This window comes from Lepidothrix coronata, unplaced genomic scaffold, assembly GCF_001604755.1.
Source record: "Lepidothrix coronata isolate B3197 unplaced genomic scaffold, Lepidothrix_coronata-1.0 Scaffold88, whole genome shotgun sequence".
In the NCBI taxonomy this organism is placed as follows: Eukaryota; Metazoa; Chordata; class Aves; order Passeriformes; family Pipridae; genus Lepidothrix; species Lepidothrix coronata.
The window spans coordinates 3,380,037-3,396,240 of record NW_016690268.1 but is presented as its reverse complement, the minus strand read 5'-3'; the positions used below and the strand labels follow the sequence as shown (position 1 = coordinate 3,396,240).

General features: G+C 35.7%; 1 protein-coding gene across 13 annotated transcripts in view; it reads left to right on the top strand.

The window, feature by feature from the left end:
• DOCK9 (dedicator of cytokinesis 9) overlaps positions 1-16,204 on the top strand; it is a 113,529-nt gene that overhangs the window by 33,619 nt on the left and 63,706 nt on the right. For all 13 annotated transcript variants that reach the window (XM_017821084.1, XM_017821078.1, XM_017821087.1 and 10 more), the window contains exons 2-6: positions 3,740-3,856; positions 8,958-9,047; positions 10,687-10,769; positions 11,865-11,934; positions 15,740-15,835. In XM_017821084.1, coding sequence (XP_017676573.1) covers positions 3,740-3,856; positions 8,958-9,047; positions 10,687-10,769; positions 11,865-11,934; positions 15,740-15,835 — 456 coding nt within the window. The remainder of the gene's footprint in view (positions 1-3,739; positions 3,857-8,957; positions 9,048-10,686; positions 10,770-11,864; positions 11,935-15,739; positions 15,836-16,204) is intronic.

The window sequence follows — 16,204 nt, the reverse complement described above, 5'->3', positions numbered from 1 at the left end:
TACATGAAATAATAGGCCAGATGTTTTTTTCTTTAGTATAGAAGAGCCTGAGAGAGAATCTGCTTCCTTGCACTGTTTTATGTTTGGCTAAATGCCAGTATCAGCATGCTGTTTATTGTTTTCTGTTTTTGTATCTGGTTCAAACTGATAAAACATCCTCTTCCTTTTGAATCTGACGAACGACTAACAAAGCAGTGAGTAACATTTAGGAGAAACGTGAGGAAGCAAATTCTTCATAAATTTTTACATAAGTCATATTTCTGCCGATCAGGTACCTTACTGACTAAACAGGAGAGATCTGTATTCAAGACCTAGGCTACAGTGAGCTTTAGATTCTATAAAAGCTTTTAGTGAGGGAGGATTCTATTTCTTTTTTTAAATCTTGTGTTTACAGCATACAAACAAAATGTAAGCAAAGATTTTATTCTTTTAAGATTCCTTTTCACAAAATTTTATGGTTATGATGAACCAATTCTGTGACTACAGGATAGAGAGAGGCATTTGCAATGAATTGGCTGATTTTTGAAGCTGCAGTGTATGCATCTTTGGTTTTTGAATTAGATGTGTTAGAAAAGCGATTTGTATGTGTGTGTGCATGCCCATGAAATAATTTTAGTTATATTGGCTTTAAAAGTAATCATTTTCCTCTATTTTTGCTGGTAAAATGGGAGAATCCAAAACTAGCTTTCTTCCAGTCTTCATGTATCATCTTCCCAAGAGAACTAACAGGAGGATGAATGTAGCTCTTCAGCACCAGGGAGAAGTGGAAGAGAATGCTGATCATATGCAGCACCATGTAAAAACCCACTACCCCTTTGAGATGACAACTTTCCCTTGCTACCAAGTTGTGGAATTGGTGCTGTGATCTAACTGCTCGCTAGTTTGGATAGTAGATGTCCTGATATGTGAACTTTCTGACTGTATTGACCACGCAAATGTTTATTCTCTCCTTTGAAAAGCTCCTCAAATTGCTACAAGTGGTCACACAGGCATCTAATCAGCATTTCAGAGCCACAATCTGGCTGAAAGCTCACTGGTTGGAAGGAACTCTCTCAAGCTAGATCACCTTCTAATCTGTCACAAAAGCTCTGGCTCAGTTGCTGGTATCTGTGTGAGAAGACTCTGGAACGTGCTGTGAGAGGGAGGGTCCTTCTAGTGTCAGCCCTGCTTTCAATTAATTTAAGCCAATTGTGAAGCCAAATCTTTTTAGCTAACCGATGAGAACTGATTGTAGACACGAATCAAATGGTCTTTCTCTGCTGCTCAGTTTTTAGGCCCAGTTTAATTTGCAGTATTCTTTTTTCTTTCTCCTAAGGGTCAGTAATGCTGCACCACTCTCAAACCAACCTGCCACCACAGCATATTGTGTATCATTTCTCCTGACAAACCCTCGAGAAGGAGTGGTCACGTGGTAAAGGCCAACTTGACCAAACGGAGTGACTTGGCCACTATATTAGTAGTCTCTAAACCTTGCTTTGACATAAGAGTGTAAGCTCAGTGATTGGCAGGGTCTTCTTGCTTGCCTGATAGGTAGAGAGAGACCTGTTACTTACACTGGAAGTGTGAGAAAGGAGAGCAAAGGGTGTCTTGTTTTTCTGAATTATGTGTTAACATGTACTTGCTTTACAGAGCAGTAAAATTTGAAAGGCTCTTCCTTTATCCCTGTTATCCCTGTCTCATGCTTAAGGAAGAAAATTTATTTCTTAGTGAAGACTTGGAGAGGGTAGGTGAAGTTACTGGAATTTCTTTGGAATCAGAACTGATTATGACAATCTCTTGGAGGGGGCTGCTCGACCTGAAATTTTGTGAAGGGTTAATTTAGCAGAGTCAGTGTCTAGGAAGTGTTTCAAATAGTTGGGTAAAGAAGGTGCTGAGGAAGCTTGCCATTTCATTAGTTGGAGATTCATTGTAGCAGTCTGAACACTCAAATGTAAACTTAACAGCAATTTTTCTTGCAACTATAATATTTTGTATAAATAGAACATTAGCGAAAACGTAACCTTTTCTTAGGTTGTGTTTACCTGCTTTTCTTATGCTTTTTTGAGCTAAATAGTCCAATTACTTCAACTCAGATGGGTGCACAAACATAACCTTAAGCCTTTTCTGGTGGACACTGGTGTTAGTTCAGGGCTTTGTGATAAATCATGTTCATGAACAAGAGGAGAAGATGTAGCATCAGTTGGGGTTTAGGTGCTAAGGTCTCAAAGTGTGTCAGAGTACAGTATAGAGCAAACTGAACAGCTGTTCTCCGTCTCCTCTGATGAGAAAGATGGCAAACTCAACATCATAATTTTCCACCATGGCTCCTAGAAGTATTCATCTGTGCTGATCATGTTGTTATATAGCTTATGAACTAAATCCTTCCAGTGTGGTTGTAAATGGTAGTTATTTTTGTTGACAAAGCTACATTTTGTTCATCATTTTTGGTAGATTTATTTCCACACTTTGCTTTTTTTGCCTGTTCAGATGTTATGCTTTGTTATGTTCTCACATTTTTCCTAACAGTAAAACTACCGCGTTGTAGATATGAGGGAATGTTGAGTATTTTTTGAGTAGCCTGTGAACTAAGCCTGAAAACTTGGTAACTTTCTCTGAGTAAAGCTTTCCTAATTCCTTGAAAAATTTATTTGGTTCACTTTTGGATAAAGAAAACACCTCTAAGGTTTCTCAGGAATATTATTAATATACTAATGATGAATAGTGGTTGCTGATAAAGGTATTTGTTCTGTGCAGTACAACTAGAATCTGAAAGGTTATTATCTTGAGTTATACAAAACTATGTATAAAACTTGTCTTGTCTGTTTACCTATAGCGGTGGCAGAAGCTGGCCTTGCTGCTCCTGTTACATTTAATATACCTTACATTGAAATTAGTACCAATGACTTTAAGAAAGCATCAATTGTAAACTCTCTTATAATTGCTTCTTGTAAAAAATTGTAATTTTATGTCCGATACTGTGGTGCACAATTTTAGTTACAGAAAGTGCAAGCTAGATTGTAACTCCAGCTTTGCATTAGTTTGCACACTCTGAGGCGGTGCTGCCTCATTCAGAGCTCTGCCTAAACCTGCTTTGCCTGCCATCTGACCACTTAACAGATTGCTTGGCAGGGTGAAGGTTTTTCTCTATGTGATTGTGCACAGGCGGCTGTAATGCCTTGACTGCGGTAAGGGGTTTTTATGTTGAATCAATGCCTAGTAACTGAAGAAAACTACTTGTGCAATTAAGAGGAAGTAGACAGCCTATGGGAATTTTGGAAAAACTAAAGAGAAGGAGGAATGTCCATTAGTCTACCCCTACTGCAGGTTACTGCTGAATTAAAAGAAAGCTAGCTCTCTGCTCTAAGATTGTTTTCATTCCTGCTAAACCCAGATCAGGGCTTTCAGGGCAGTATCAAACAAAGGCAACCACCAACATAAGGGACTAGTAATTTCCTTTTTTTTTTTTTTTTCTGTGAGAATACATACATGATTATTCTGATAAGCTCTACCTTATTGTGTTTTATGAAGTATTGCTTCTTCCTTTTGAGGCAAACAGCATCCTTGTCTCTAATTATCAATTAGATTTATTTGTATGATATGATATGACATAAAGTCTGCATTTCAAATACTGTATGTTTTTGATGTAGACAAAATATATTTCTGCCAATCTTTAAAAGAGTAGCTTCTTAAAATGAATCAACAACTGTCATTTTTCCTCAATATACCTGAATTTATTTTGCCTTTTTCTTTTTCCCCCCAGGCAAAACCAAAGCTCATAGAACCAATAGACTATGAAAATGTCATCGTTCAGAGGAAAACACAGATTTTGAATGATCCTTTACGTGAGATGCTACTGTTCCCTTATGATGACTTTCAGGTAATTTAATCCTTCCCTTCCCTTCCCCTGCCCCCACTTCCTTATTATTATTATTTTTTGATAAAGACAAGTTTTTAGCAGGAGTAGATGTGAGATGATAACTTCCTATCTGTTGTTTCTCAGCGCTCTTTAGCTGCAAAAAACTTGACACAAACTCTTTGCCATGAGTCCCGTTACACTGCTTAATTTATTCTGTTGGGTACAGAAGAAGAAATAGCACAATTTCTTCATCTGTTCAGATTATAAAGTCTGCTTCTGCAACTCAGCAATTTTATTGCCTTTTGAAGTAGATGATCAGTCACTTTTAGATATTCCCCCCTCCCTTTCTGATGTTCAAAAAAAGCATCTGCTTTTTGTTATTCTTTAATTCTTAAACTGATTTTTCCCTCCCTTCTTAGTAATGAAGGGCATGAACCTGTTCAAATGCAATCTGCTGGTCTGAACTGCATGCTTCCAGCCAAAACTGGGGTTTGGCAAAATACGCCCTTAATAACAGGGTTCTGACTTGACTAAGCCAGACTTAACCAAGATTTGTGATTGTCTTGTTGTATTTCTTTTTAAATTACCTGTTTATCTAAATAAATAGTTTATTTAAGTGTACTCCTTTTTTTTGGTAATCTTCTTGTAGATCTAGTTAGGATAACTACGAAGCATCTTAGAAACTGGAGTTGGAGTAAATAGTGAGGAAAGTCTTTTACACACATGCCCATACCTGCAGTCAAAATATCTGTGTTTGCAAAGTATGCAGGCACCTGAACGTTCTGTAAATTAACGTTATTCAGCCAAGTAGCTGAAGCTAAGCTTGTTTATCATGGGGAAGGTTGGTGATTAGTTGTTGTATTTCTACAGAAGGGCAGCTGAAGTCCCATAAATTGCATGTTGAACTTTTAATGAATTCTGTCTGACCTGAATGCACCTGGACTCTATTTATAATATAGTCTGAGGGCTTCTTTTTCATTGTTTCCTACATGAATAACTCTACTTGTAGCCTTTCCACTCTGAGCTAAAAAATTTGGGTTTTGGGAAGCTACAGGTATTTAGAATAGTTTGGGTTTCATGTGTTTAATTGAAAGTTTAAAGTACTGGAAGCAAGACTTCTTGCAGAAGAAGTTGTACTGATACTGATGTTCAAACACTGGATCACTCATGATGATGCCCTATACCAGGTATTGGCTTTGGGACTGAAGAGCAGGAATAGGCTACACTACCCAAATCCCCTTCTATACTGTGCCTCTTCAGTATCACAGCTCAAGAGGAGTCCAGTTTACTTATACCAAGTGTACTCTTATCTGATTGACTAGTTCACTTATCAGGGTCATTTTGGTGAACAGGTCTGAATTATCAGAAGAAACAAACCTATCAAGAATATCCTCAGGCATTTTGTTTGGGCAGTCTGGGGAGATGTCTGAAGTGTTCAGTTGCTATTTCATGTGACCTCCTGTGCAATTCTTATCCTCAGGCCTGTATGAATGAAGCTAGTCCATGGTTCTCAATCTGATCCTTAAAAGAGAATGACTGAATTTTGTCACAAACTGTCATCCTTCGTTTTGATTCTGTGGTCAGATTTTCATCGTGGTAGTCATTAAAGTGTGTGTTACATCAGATTTCCTTCAAGTAGTCACAGTTTTGGAATATAGCATTTTATGCTTGATTTATATGAAGACTGGTTTCTTCTACCAAACTGCATTATCAGACTTTTGTTTCTTTGGAACACTGGCTGGCACAAACTTACTCCAAATATTTTTATTGTACACATGATTCTTCAGTACTACTTTGATCTATCTAGCTTGTTTCCAACAACACAAAGCATTTAGATCTGTCATTCAATGTATTAAGAAAATATTAAGTCAGAGAACAGAAAACCTTAAGTGCTTATTATTTTTTTTACAAGTTAAACCTTTTAACCCTGTGCAGTTTTTCATAATCATATTTACAAGTTTTACAGAATCATCGAATGTTAAGGGGTTGGAAGGGACCTTAAAGATCATCTAGTCCCAACCCCTCTGCCATGGGCAGGGACACTCCCACTAGTCCAGGTTGCTCAGGGCCCCATCCAACCTGGCTTTCAACACTGCCAGGAATGGAACCTGCCCTCTTTCAGTTTGAATCCATTCCCCCTTGTCCTGCCAAATAATCCCAATACAGGCTAAGTTTACATGTAGCAAATAAAATGTGGGTATATTCCACCCAAATTAAATTTGTCTTTACAAAGTTATCCCAGTGTTATTTTTAAGGCATTTTGGTGCTTAGCTTAGACATTCATTACTTTTGGGTTTGAGCCATATGGATTTAACACACTTTCATTTAAAGCTCTTGGCTTTTATTTAGTACAAGTTAAGTACTTCTGAAAATAGATTTTATGCCAGCTTTGCAGAAATGAAACTAAATCCAGGTCATTCTATGAGAAGGCACATCTTCCGTAGAAGAAAAGCAAAAAAAAGTCCAAGTAATGCTCTCATTTTAAGGAGCACAAAGTAAACTGGTCAAATAACCATTTTGAAATGTTCAAAGAAATTTCTTTATGACTTTTTTCCTTTAAAATCTATTTTGTGTTTTTCCTTGAGTCTTTAGGCAACTATTCTAAATCAAGGCTTCAATTTAGTTTGGAAATTATAATACAACTTCTGACACTTCCCATACAAGTGATAAGCTGCTTCTGACACATCATTGTTTTAAGTGCATGACCTCTCATACAGCTGCCATCTTTTCCATTGAGTCTTCTAGAACAATTTCTGTCACTGCATCTTGAGCATGAGCTTCTGTGAACACAGTAACTCTTAAGTCTCACGTGACCTTGTGACAGAAAGAATATCCATCACAGTCTGCACTTATTGTGGACAGGTTCACTATCCGTATTTCATCAGGTTTCGAGTAGCAAGTACTCCTTGGTCGACTTGGTGAAATGTTCCTGCTGCTGTGGCCTTTTCTGAAACCTCAGCACATACTAAATCCCTGGGATGCACTTAGTAGTGTCAGTAAAAGAGTTTTAATTGTGTGCCTCGGTAGTGTGTGTGAATCCTGGCTCATGTTAAAAGCAATCTTCCTTAGTTTTGACAGCACAGTAATTGAAAGGGTTTCTTTAATCTTCTTTGAGAGCATGAGACAAACACTTTGTAGCTCCTGATGCTGCCATAAATCAAATGATCACTCAAACCCAGAGAACTGAAATGTTTCGCCTCTATGGAACAGTTCAGCCAATGTAGTTGTGAAGAAAGTTTGTAGAGAAAACAGTCCTTCCTTCCTAATTTTTCTTTTGGAATATAATGTATATGTATGTGCATGCTTGATTTTAAAATGTTGATGTGGTGTTGCTTTAGTAATTATTTTTAGGAATTTGCTCTGAATCATAATACCTCACTCCTTGCGTGTCCTGGCTCTCTGATGCACTACTGCAGCTGATGGATGAGCTGAGGAGGAGGTGGTATGCATCAAGACACTTACTAGTATGAACAAAATTGACAAATGAAATTCTTCTGGTCTGTCATTGATCATGAAGAAAAAAATCTTTTTATGTGCGAAAAACTAAGAAAAAACCCTTACTGTTATATTGATAGTTATGTAGCAGGATAATAGCAGCACACATTCTAAAAGTATGTACAGCTAGTCCAATTTTACCAAATTTCACTATAGTGTTAAAATTCATTCATGAGGTCACGGATTTCCCCTGAAATGTGCCTGGAAAGATGCCACCTTAGTCTCTGTTTTTTCTTAAAATAATAATGATTTTTTAGAAAAGCTTAGTATGCTTATATAGTACGTATGCTTATAGAAAATATATTGTACTAAATGTAGTATATTATGTATTACATAAACTATAAAGAATTTCCTATCAAATATCAGACTATTTCAGGCTGAGAAAAGTATCTAGACATTCTGGCCTTCAGCTCTTATGGTAGTTCAATACTCTTAGTAGAAATCTTTCTGTCCATAGCTTGTGAAAACAAATACATTAATCTCAATACAGGTTAAATATATTTCTAGAATTCAGAAAACTTCATTCTTAAAAGCTGTTAGCGTATAAATGAATATTTTCCTGCAGTTTTCGGGGAGGTTTTTTGTTTGTTTTTTAACAGTACAGTGCAAGATTTATTGGTCCCATGAAATATTTCTGGGTTTATGGTTTCTGCTTTTACTACCTCCCCAACTCTCCCACCTAAGGAGTTGGCATTGTCACTTTTCAGTGTTCTGGACTAGATGAATAACTTGACCATGACTGTGGGATGATTTTTTTTTTCCTTTCAATCTTTACTGTAATTGAATATTCTACCTTCAAATACCCTCCCCAGTTAATAGAGTGAGGCTTTGGTAATGACAGAAATAATCACCTTATGGATCAAACTCTCAACAACAGAGATGAGTAAAGGTAATGTACTTATGTACCCTTTCTTTTTGACAATAATGTGGAGTTTTTTTCTTCCATATTTTTATCTGATCCTTCCTGGTGCTGCAATATGTGGAATATAGCTAACAAGCGAGGGACCACAACACCCTTCCAGGTCCAGGCTATGTAAACTTTCTTGTTCACCTTTGATGGCTTAAGCTATAAGATTCCTTTCCACATGGTGCAAAACAATTTCTGTTGCTGTGTAGTTATTTTCATTTGGGGCCCAGAAGATTTTGTAAAGCTTTCATCATTTGCAGTTAAAAATTTAAAGTACACTAAGGCTGACTTCAGCACTGGTCTGAGAAGCAGAATTTCCTGGTCACAGATTTCCTGTTCTCTGGCAGCCTTTCTATGCTGCTCTGAACAGTGGCATAGGATAGGAATAAGTTCTGACTTGATAGGCTGAAGTGTATATATACTTCAGAGATCTAGGCATTCTCTCTGAACCTGCAGTTGAATAGTGCAAGTCTCATTTTTTTGCCAGCTGAGATCTGCAATTGAACTACCCTGTTATTTTGCTGTGGGTTTTTTTTCTTATTTTGCTTGAGTAATAGTTTTTATATGTAGTAAATTCCCATTAATTGGCTATTCTGAAACATCACATTCGCAGGATGTTTTCTGCTGAGCTTTTCTTTGTTAGATATAACTGAGTGTTGCCATAATTTGTCATCTTTCCTTTAGTTACAAGTTTCATTAATTGCTTTTGTTGCCTACCAGACAGCATTATTGCAGCGGCAGAGTCGATACATTCATTCAACAGTTCCTGAAAATGCAGAGAAGGAAGCTCAAAGCTTGTTTGTAACTGAGGTAAAATTGAAATTGCATGTGACTGTGTGTAATAAAGATATTATACCTGAATTGTTTTTCTTCTACTTCATTTACTATTTTAAAAACAAACAGAAAAATAAGCTCTGAAAAAAATTAAATATTTATTGCCTTTTACTTGTCAATGATTTCAAGGGAAAATTTCCAGGGAAACTTAAAACTTTTTTCCACTGGTGGCTGGAAAAGAAGGGTTAGTGGATAGCTTTGAATTATTTTGTATCTATAATTGGCTCTTGGAGATGTTTCGCTTCCACCTTCTTTATACTTTTGGCTTTCCCAGATGAACATGGATGATTTCCATACGTGATATTGTGACCACTAGTAAATCTCAAATGAGTTGTTGTGACTTGTTTTTCCTGATAGATTGTCTCACACCAGTCATTCTTAGTTTGTTCATAATAATCATGTACAGTTTGCTGGAATGGAGGTATTCATAACTGTAACATTTGCAGAGGCCAAAATTCATTATGATTGCTCAACTTGTATGCTGTATGTAGAAGAAACAATCCCAAACCTAAAGTTTCTCAAAACTGTTTGCTTATGTTGTCATTCCTTTGGTTCTATGTGGTTCCATTTCATTTAGGGTTTTGTGGAAGCCTTTAAGGAATGAAAGGTTTAAAATTTTTGTCTTTTTTGTATTATCTACTGGTTTTTTACTGATATGTTTTAAGATGATATTTTAACATCTAAAACAAGTAAATGGCTGTTGTAATTCCAGTAAAATTGAAGGAGTTCCAAATAGCTGAATCTACCTCAAAGTGATTTATTCACAGTGATACATATCCTTTATACCTAACCTAAACATTTCTAAGATAAAATTGAAGGGGATAGACAAGAAGGGAGGAATGGCATAGATAATTGATGTAGTTAATTGAGTTTCTGCAGAACCAATTGTTTGGCAAGTATTAAGCTTGTATTTTGAAATATAAAGAAAATATTTGTGATTTCTTAGATGCTGTGTTAGTGTACATGTAGGTTTATTTGTATAACATAAAATGTTGCATAGAATGGTTTCTGTCAACAGATTTTGTCAGTTTTATGTTACTTTGTTCAAAGCCAAGATAAATCAGTACTTTTATGTTATGACAATATGGGTGGAGTGAAATGGTATTTCCTGTAATCTAGATCAGAATTTAATGACATAATTGCTTTTCAACCACTGCAAGCGCAGAGTTTAAATTTAAATGTTAATTTAATTGCACTAGAAGTATAAATTTAAGGAAAAGGTGTTTTTATTTAGCTGTATCTGTACATGTGAAATTGAATTTGAGTTTTCTAAAGGCTGAGTTGCTTTTTCAGCTGTAGTGAAATGCTGCTTTAACTTTTTGGACAACTGAAGATGGTTAATCCAGATGCTGAGTGCATTCACCATATTCTGGTTTCATAAAATACATGTCTTGTAGATGATAACATTCTATTGAAACATATAATTTGTTCCAAAAAGCTATATTGCATTAGGCTATTGGCAAAAGAAAGAAAGTGTAGAGAATTTGCAGAGGTTGACATGTAACCATAGTAGTTCATAAACAGCCATATTTTAGGAGGTTATCTTGTGTTGTGCCTAGTGAATGCCTTTAATCCTTTTCCAGTTAATACTGATATTTGGTTTTCATTAAAACAGTGCATCAAAACCTACAATTCAGACTGGCATGTTGTTAACTATAGATATGAAGATTACTCAGGGGAGTTTCGACAGCTTCCAAAGTAAGTATGTTATCTAGTGGTATAATAAATTGAATTTGTGAAGGAAATATTGTTTAATATAAACTTATTTATTACAGAAGTATATTAATTATGTGTAATATGTAAACTGAAATATGCTATATCAATGTTTAATAGTCAGTAGAGATGATAAAGATTTGTTGGGTGGAATTTATGTTGATGAACTTGAACCATAAAGTCTTCTTCAAGCATTTTCTGGAAAGGTACTGTAGTAGTATTGCCTTACTAATAGGCAAGTCAAAACAAGACACTGTTTCATTGACGATGTGATTTTAAGTATGATAACTAAAACAGACTAATGTTTAGATGAAACTAAAATGGTAATATCCTGTTTCCATAGCTTCAAAGGCAGCTTTTGGAACTCCCTTTAGGAGCTCAGGGAATAGGACCTAACCAAGATGGTTAGAGCAGGTTTTCACAGGATAATTCAAAGTAAAAGCTTAATCTACATCTGTTACAGACATTCTAAACCATCTGCTAGAGAAATCTTTTCATACTTTTTCAAAATTTTCTTGGGAGAGTATAGAGATTAGAAACTTAACTTAAAATGTTTGATAATGGCTAAATACTCTGAATACCCCAACTCTGGAAGATCTGTGTCTTCCCTAACTACTCTCCTGCATCTATCAGTTAAGAAATAGTTATCTCTCCCTATGAGAAGTTCTGATACCCTCACAGGTTTTGTACAAGTCAGTACCTGGTTTTTACTTGCCCTTAATAGAAACCACAATAGTCAATAGGAATTTAAATAAATGCATTGTCTGGCAAGGAGCCAATGGTTGCAGGTATGAATTCTTGCTCCTAAGATATGAGGAATGCAGTGAATGAGAAAGCACTTGTTCTCTTCTGTTACACATTAGGACAGTGACAAGCAGAACAAAAGAAAGACTGGGCAGGTGTACAAGTGAGGAAAATTGATGTCTAAGAAATATACTTAATGAAAATTACATGCTTTTACTTAATTATTCTTGTGCCTTTGCCTCTTCAGTTAGGAAAAGAAGATCTTAATTTTTACAGCTATAAAATATGTAACTAATCACAAAATTCCTAGTACTTCAGAAGGTTTTTCTTTCCTAGTAAAGGGACAAAATCAGAGAAGCTTCCTGTTCATTTATATGAAGTGGATGAAGAAGCAGATAAAGATGAGGTGAGATAATCGTAATTCCTTACTTTCTCATGTTTTCATTAAAGAATGTTGCGAGTTTGATTAAGTGTTAATGTCAGTAAATGAGACAGATAAAATAGCTAATTTGTTTCCCAATGCAGTAGTTCAAGTTAATCTCTATCTCCTTTCAAATGGCCTTGTTCTCCTGAGGTCTGTCATGTAAATAGAAGTTTGACAGATTGTGAAATTGAAGTTTTAATGCTTAATGGTGTATAATCCTTCCCCTTTCATAAAATCTGTCATGTCTTATACTGTGTCTGTGTAAGAGAGGTTTACAGAGAGAAATGTTTCATGCGGTTTAACCATGAAGTTGAGTAAAATCATAGGTGCATGTGTTCCACCATGACAGCACACGCACTTAAACAGCATACAGTGTGAGTTAAAATTAGTTTGTCACAAATCTGAGTATAGGGTAAGAGCTGGAGAGCTATCATGGAAACAAAATCTTAAAAACTTATCTAAAACTTTAAGTATTTTCTCTTTTAGGCTTAGGGAAACCAGAGATGTATAGCCTCAAACAATTTTCCAGTATATTTCAAACGACAAAGACTTTTTTTTCAGCAAATGCCTCTGTTACTTTTGTGATTTATTTATTTTTTACCACACCCTGTTTCGAAACACAGTGCTTAAATGCCACTGTTTTCTTTTCTGACAAGTACTTGAACTCTTACCTCTCAAAAAAGAATTAAAATAATTTTTCTTTTTTATAGTTTAACCCCTTGACAATTACTTTGCTTCTAAATTCCTGATGTTGAAAGCTGCTACACATGAAATAAAAAGATTAAAACTGAAGAAGTAGGTTGGGGAATTCATCTGAGTAGATAGATTCCTGAACAGATAGTCATGGGATGCCATTTATCCAGCACTGCTATTAATCTGAACTGTGATATTTGGCCAAATAATTTCATGCATCTGTATCCAAAACTTCCTATATGTAGGATGGCAATAGTGATGATTTCTACTATACTGAAATTTAAAAGACTTGGCATTTTTTACTGTGATAATATTTCTGATAACAGAAGTGTTTTAGAAAACAGTGAGTTAAACATTAAAAACTAAATTAATATATAATTGACTGTAATTGTTACTAGTAAATATACTTATGGCTAGAGTTAGTTAAACACTGAAAAACTATAACTTGACTATTAGCAAGTGGTATGTATTTTACTAGGAAGTACAAGGGGAAAGGACTTCCTGTTTCCTTCTGTCCAGTTTCCTGTTAGAGCAGGCAAGAATGGAGTATCTCTTTCCAAAGTGCAGTCACTGGAGAACAGGTCTGCTACTCTTTGAGGAACTTGAAGTATAAACACAAGAAAAAAGCATGATAGGAAGAAAAGGGAAGTTAATGGGACAATAGGGTGGGGGGACACCATAAATTCTTTCATCGAGGGAAGAATTAATGCAAGAGGTTTTTCTTTCAAACATTAACATCTTTCTATGCCAAAAAGCACAGATGCAAATCTTAGATTGAAAGTTGTTTGGTCTTCTTTTTGTTTCACTTTTGTTTGTGTTTGAAGAAAGCTGATTTATTATGAGAATGATCGAAAACAAGAAGCTACAAGTGATTAAAACTTGGAGGAAAATCAGATAGAGATTAGTTTAATCATGCATCTTTAAAAAGGAGAGAATTACCTATCCAAAACTATTTTGGGCTATCAGGCCATCAGGTTGATGTTTGTAAACGGAATTTTTAAATCTGCTATGTGATCAAGATATGGGCTTGTTTTTGTTGAAACAGTTGCTGTTGAAGTAAAGTTTGAAGCCAAGTTTGTGGGAAAGATAATTAAAAAAACTTAAGCACAGTGTGCAGCAGTTATGATAAAAGTGAGGAAATTACCTTACCAGCTGGAAACAGGAAGTATGATTTCAGTGTAAGAGTCATGTGTTAACAACTGGACTCTGGGTTCCTTTGTATTAACAGATGGTCAGCTGGAAAGATTCAGTAGCTTTTTGGCTCTGTAGGCAGGAGTTACGCCTGACGGAAAGATATGGTGTAACTGGAGAAGCCCAAATGATGATCAGTTTTATTGTTAGAAAACAGCATGCAGCTCAGCAGAGTTGGGAAACCGTGCACCTCAGAGACTGGGAATTGGGAAAAGAGTCTTAAGGGAGCTAAATCCTAATTTTTATTTACACAGGTAATGTAGGAGTTTTTGTAATGTTGGATGATCCTATGTTTGGTTTGTGAAGTTATAGATAAGCATTGTTTGTTTTGTGCCAAATTTTGACAGTAACTCATGATCTACTCATCATCTCAACACCTGTAGAGGTGGTTTTACATCACCTTTTCCTTTACAGTGAATTCATGCCAGGTGAAAAGTCATAGTTGGAAACCCCATGTTTTAAGTTATCTCTGTATCTTGATTCTTTTACAAGAAAAATGGTTATCTAGGTAATACAATAAGGGTGGAGACTAATGACTTGAAAAATATGAAACAAGACCACTGTATTGCTTGGACAGTAAGACTCACTGAGGCAAATGAAAATTTACTGAGTATTTCTGGCGTATGCTTTTGAGCCATTCTATCAGATGCTCTGATAGTTGGTGACCATGTCATCCTTAATGGGCCTAACTTCCATAGTGCCAAGCTGACTATCAATTTTGAAGGAACAGATTGATGCATCTTTTGCCTTCTGTTCACAGTTTTTTAAGTTCACATGTGCATATGCATATGAATATGCAAGCTAGACAAACTAAATAAGCTGTAAATAAATTACCTAGTAACTTTTTACAGAACGTTCCTTGATTTAGTTCCAAAAACTAAGTCATATTATTATGTTTGGGTAATAAATTACCAGGAGTATTTATCTTCTAGATGGTTGAAAATCTTCCTACATGTCTAATTCATTAATGGCTTTGTTTCAAAATTGGTTATATCAACTGGAAACCATGGTAAAGTCAGCTTGGGAGTACTCTAAAAGATTACTTGGAACTGGTGATTTAATATTTATTCTGTGGCAATTATAAATCTGGCTTCTTGATCTGATTTGATAGCAGTGTGCTGGGTTTTGGTAGTTATTGACATCCTAAGGGTTTCAATGCAGTTACTCATTTCCATCAACTGGCAGATAGGTGTGGTATACAGGCACAGTATACAGGCATACAGGTGTGATGTCTGATGCATGCATTGGATCTACTGTTTGTGAACTTGCCATTGGTGCCAAGTTTGGTCCTGTTCTCTTTATAAAGCTTTGATTCTGATCTGTAAAAGGGCAGATCCAATTCAAGGATTCAAGACTTAGTTCTCTGTAAATTTTTAAGTAAGTAATGTCTTTGAAGTACTGCATATAAAACAAAATGATTTGAGAAATCTCGATTGAAGTTTTGGAGAGGCATGTATTTACATTGTTCTTTTTGGCAATAGAATTTGGTAAAAGTTCATGTGCTTCAGGATTAGAATATATGAAAAAGGTTACAAAGTCAATGTAAGTAAATGTTTTGAGTGTTTCCTCATTCCACTATTGCAGTGGGATTTATCTTGACTAACATTTAGCTATCTATAAGCTGGATCATCATTCTGGCCATAGAGAAAGCCTGTATAAGTGGCCAGATTACGTATTAAAAGTTAGATTAGGTCGATTTCACCCCAGGTCTTTAAATGAAATAATTAGAAAGCTACAGAATTTCAACAGGGGCTCATGGTACATTATCATTACATTTTGATGTACATTATAAGTTATTCCAGCTTCTAAAGTGACTTCTGAAATTTTTGATAAATACTACTCAGACTGTGATACAAAACTTGACCTTTTTTTTCCTTCCACCATCTTCCTTTTTCATCTCCAGGATGCAGCATCTCTTGGGTCTCAAAAGGGTGGAATAACAAAACAAGGATGGCTGCACAAAGGCAACATGAATAGTGCAATCAGTGTGACAATGAGAGTAAGTTTAAGAATGTCTTATGCATGGTAAAAAACTGAACACCAATATTAAACATCCCTGTGCCTTTGAAAAGTGAATTTGTATGTGGATTAGCTCTAGAAAAAATTGTGTGACATGAAAGAGGGAAGCTTTTATGTAATTTATATATCTGAAATCTTGCTATCCTTTTATTATACATAAATCAGGAAAAAATACATGAAAAATCCGATATGTGGGAGAAGTTAAATTTTCTTAACTGTACCCTTGTGTGATGGTAGTAGAAAAAGGACTGTGTAATAGGAGGAGGGGTTTTTGTTTGTTTGTATTCTAGTGGTTAGGGTGCAGGACTCTCACCGCTGTGACCCGGGTTCGATTCCCAGCCCCCCGGGC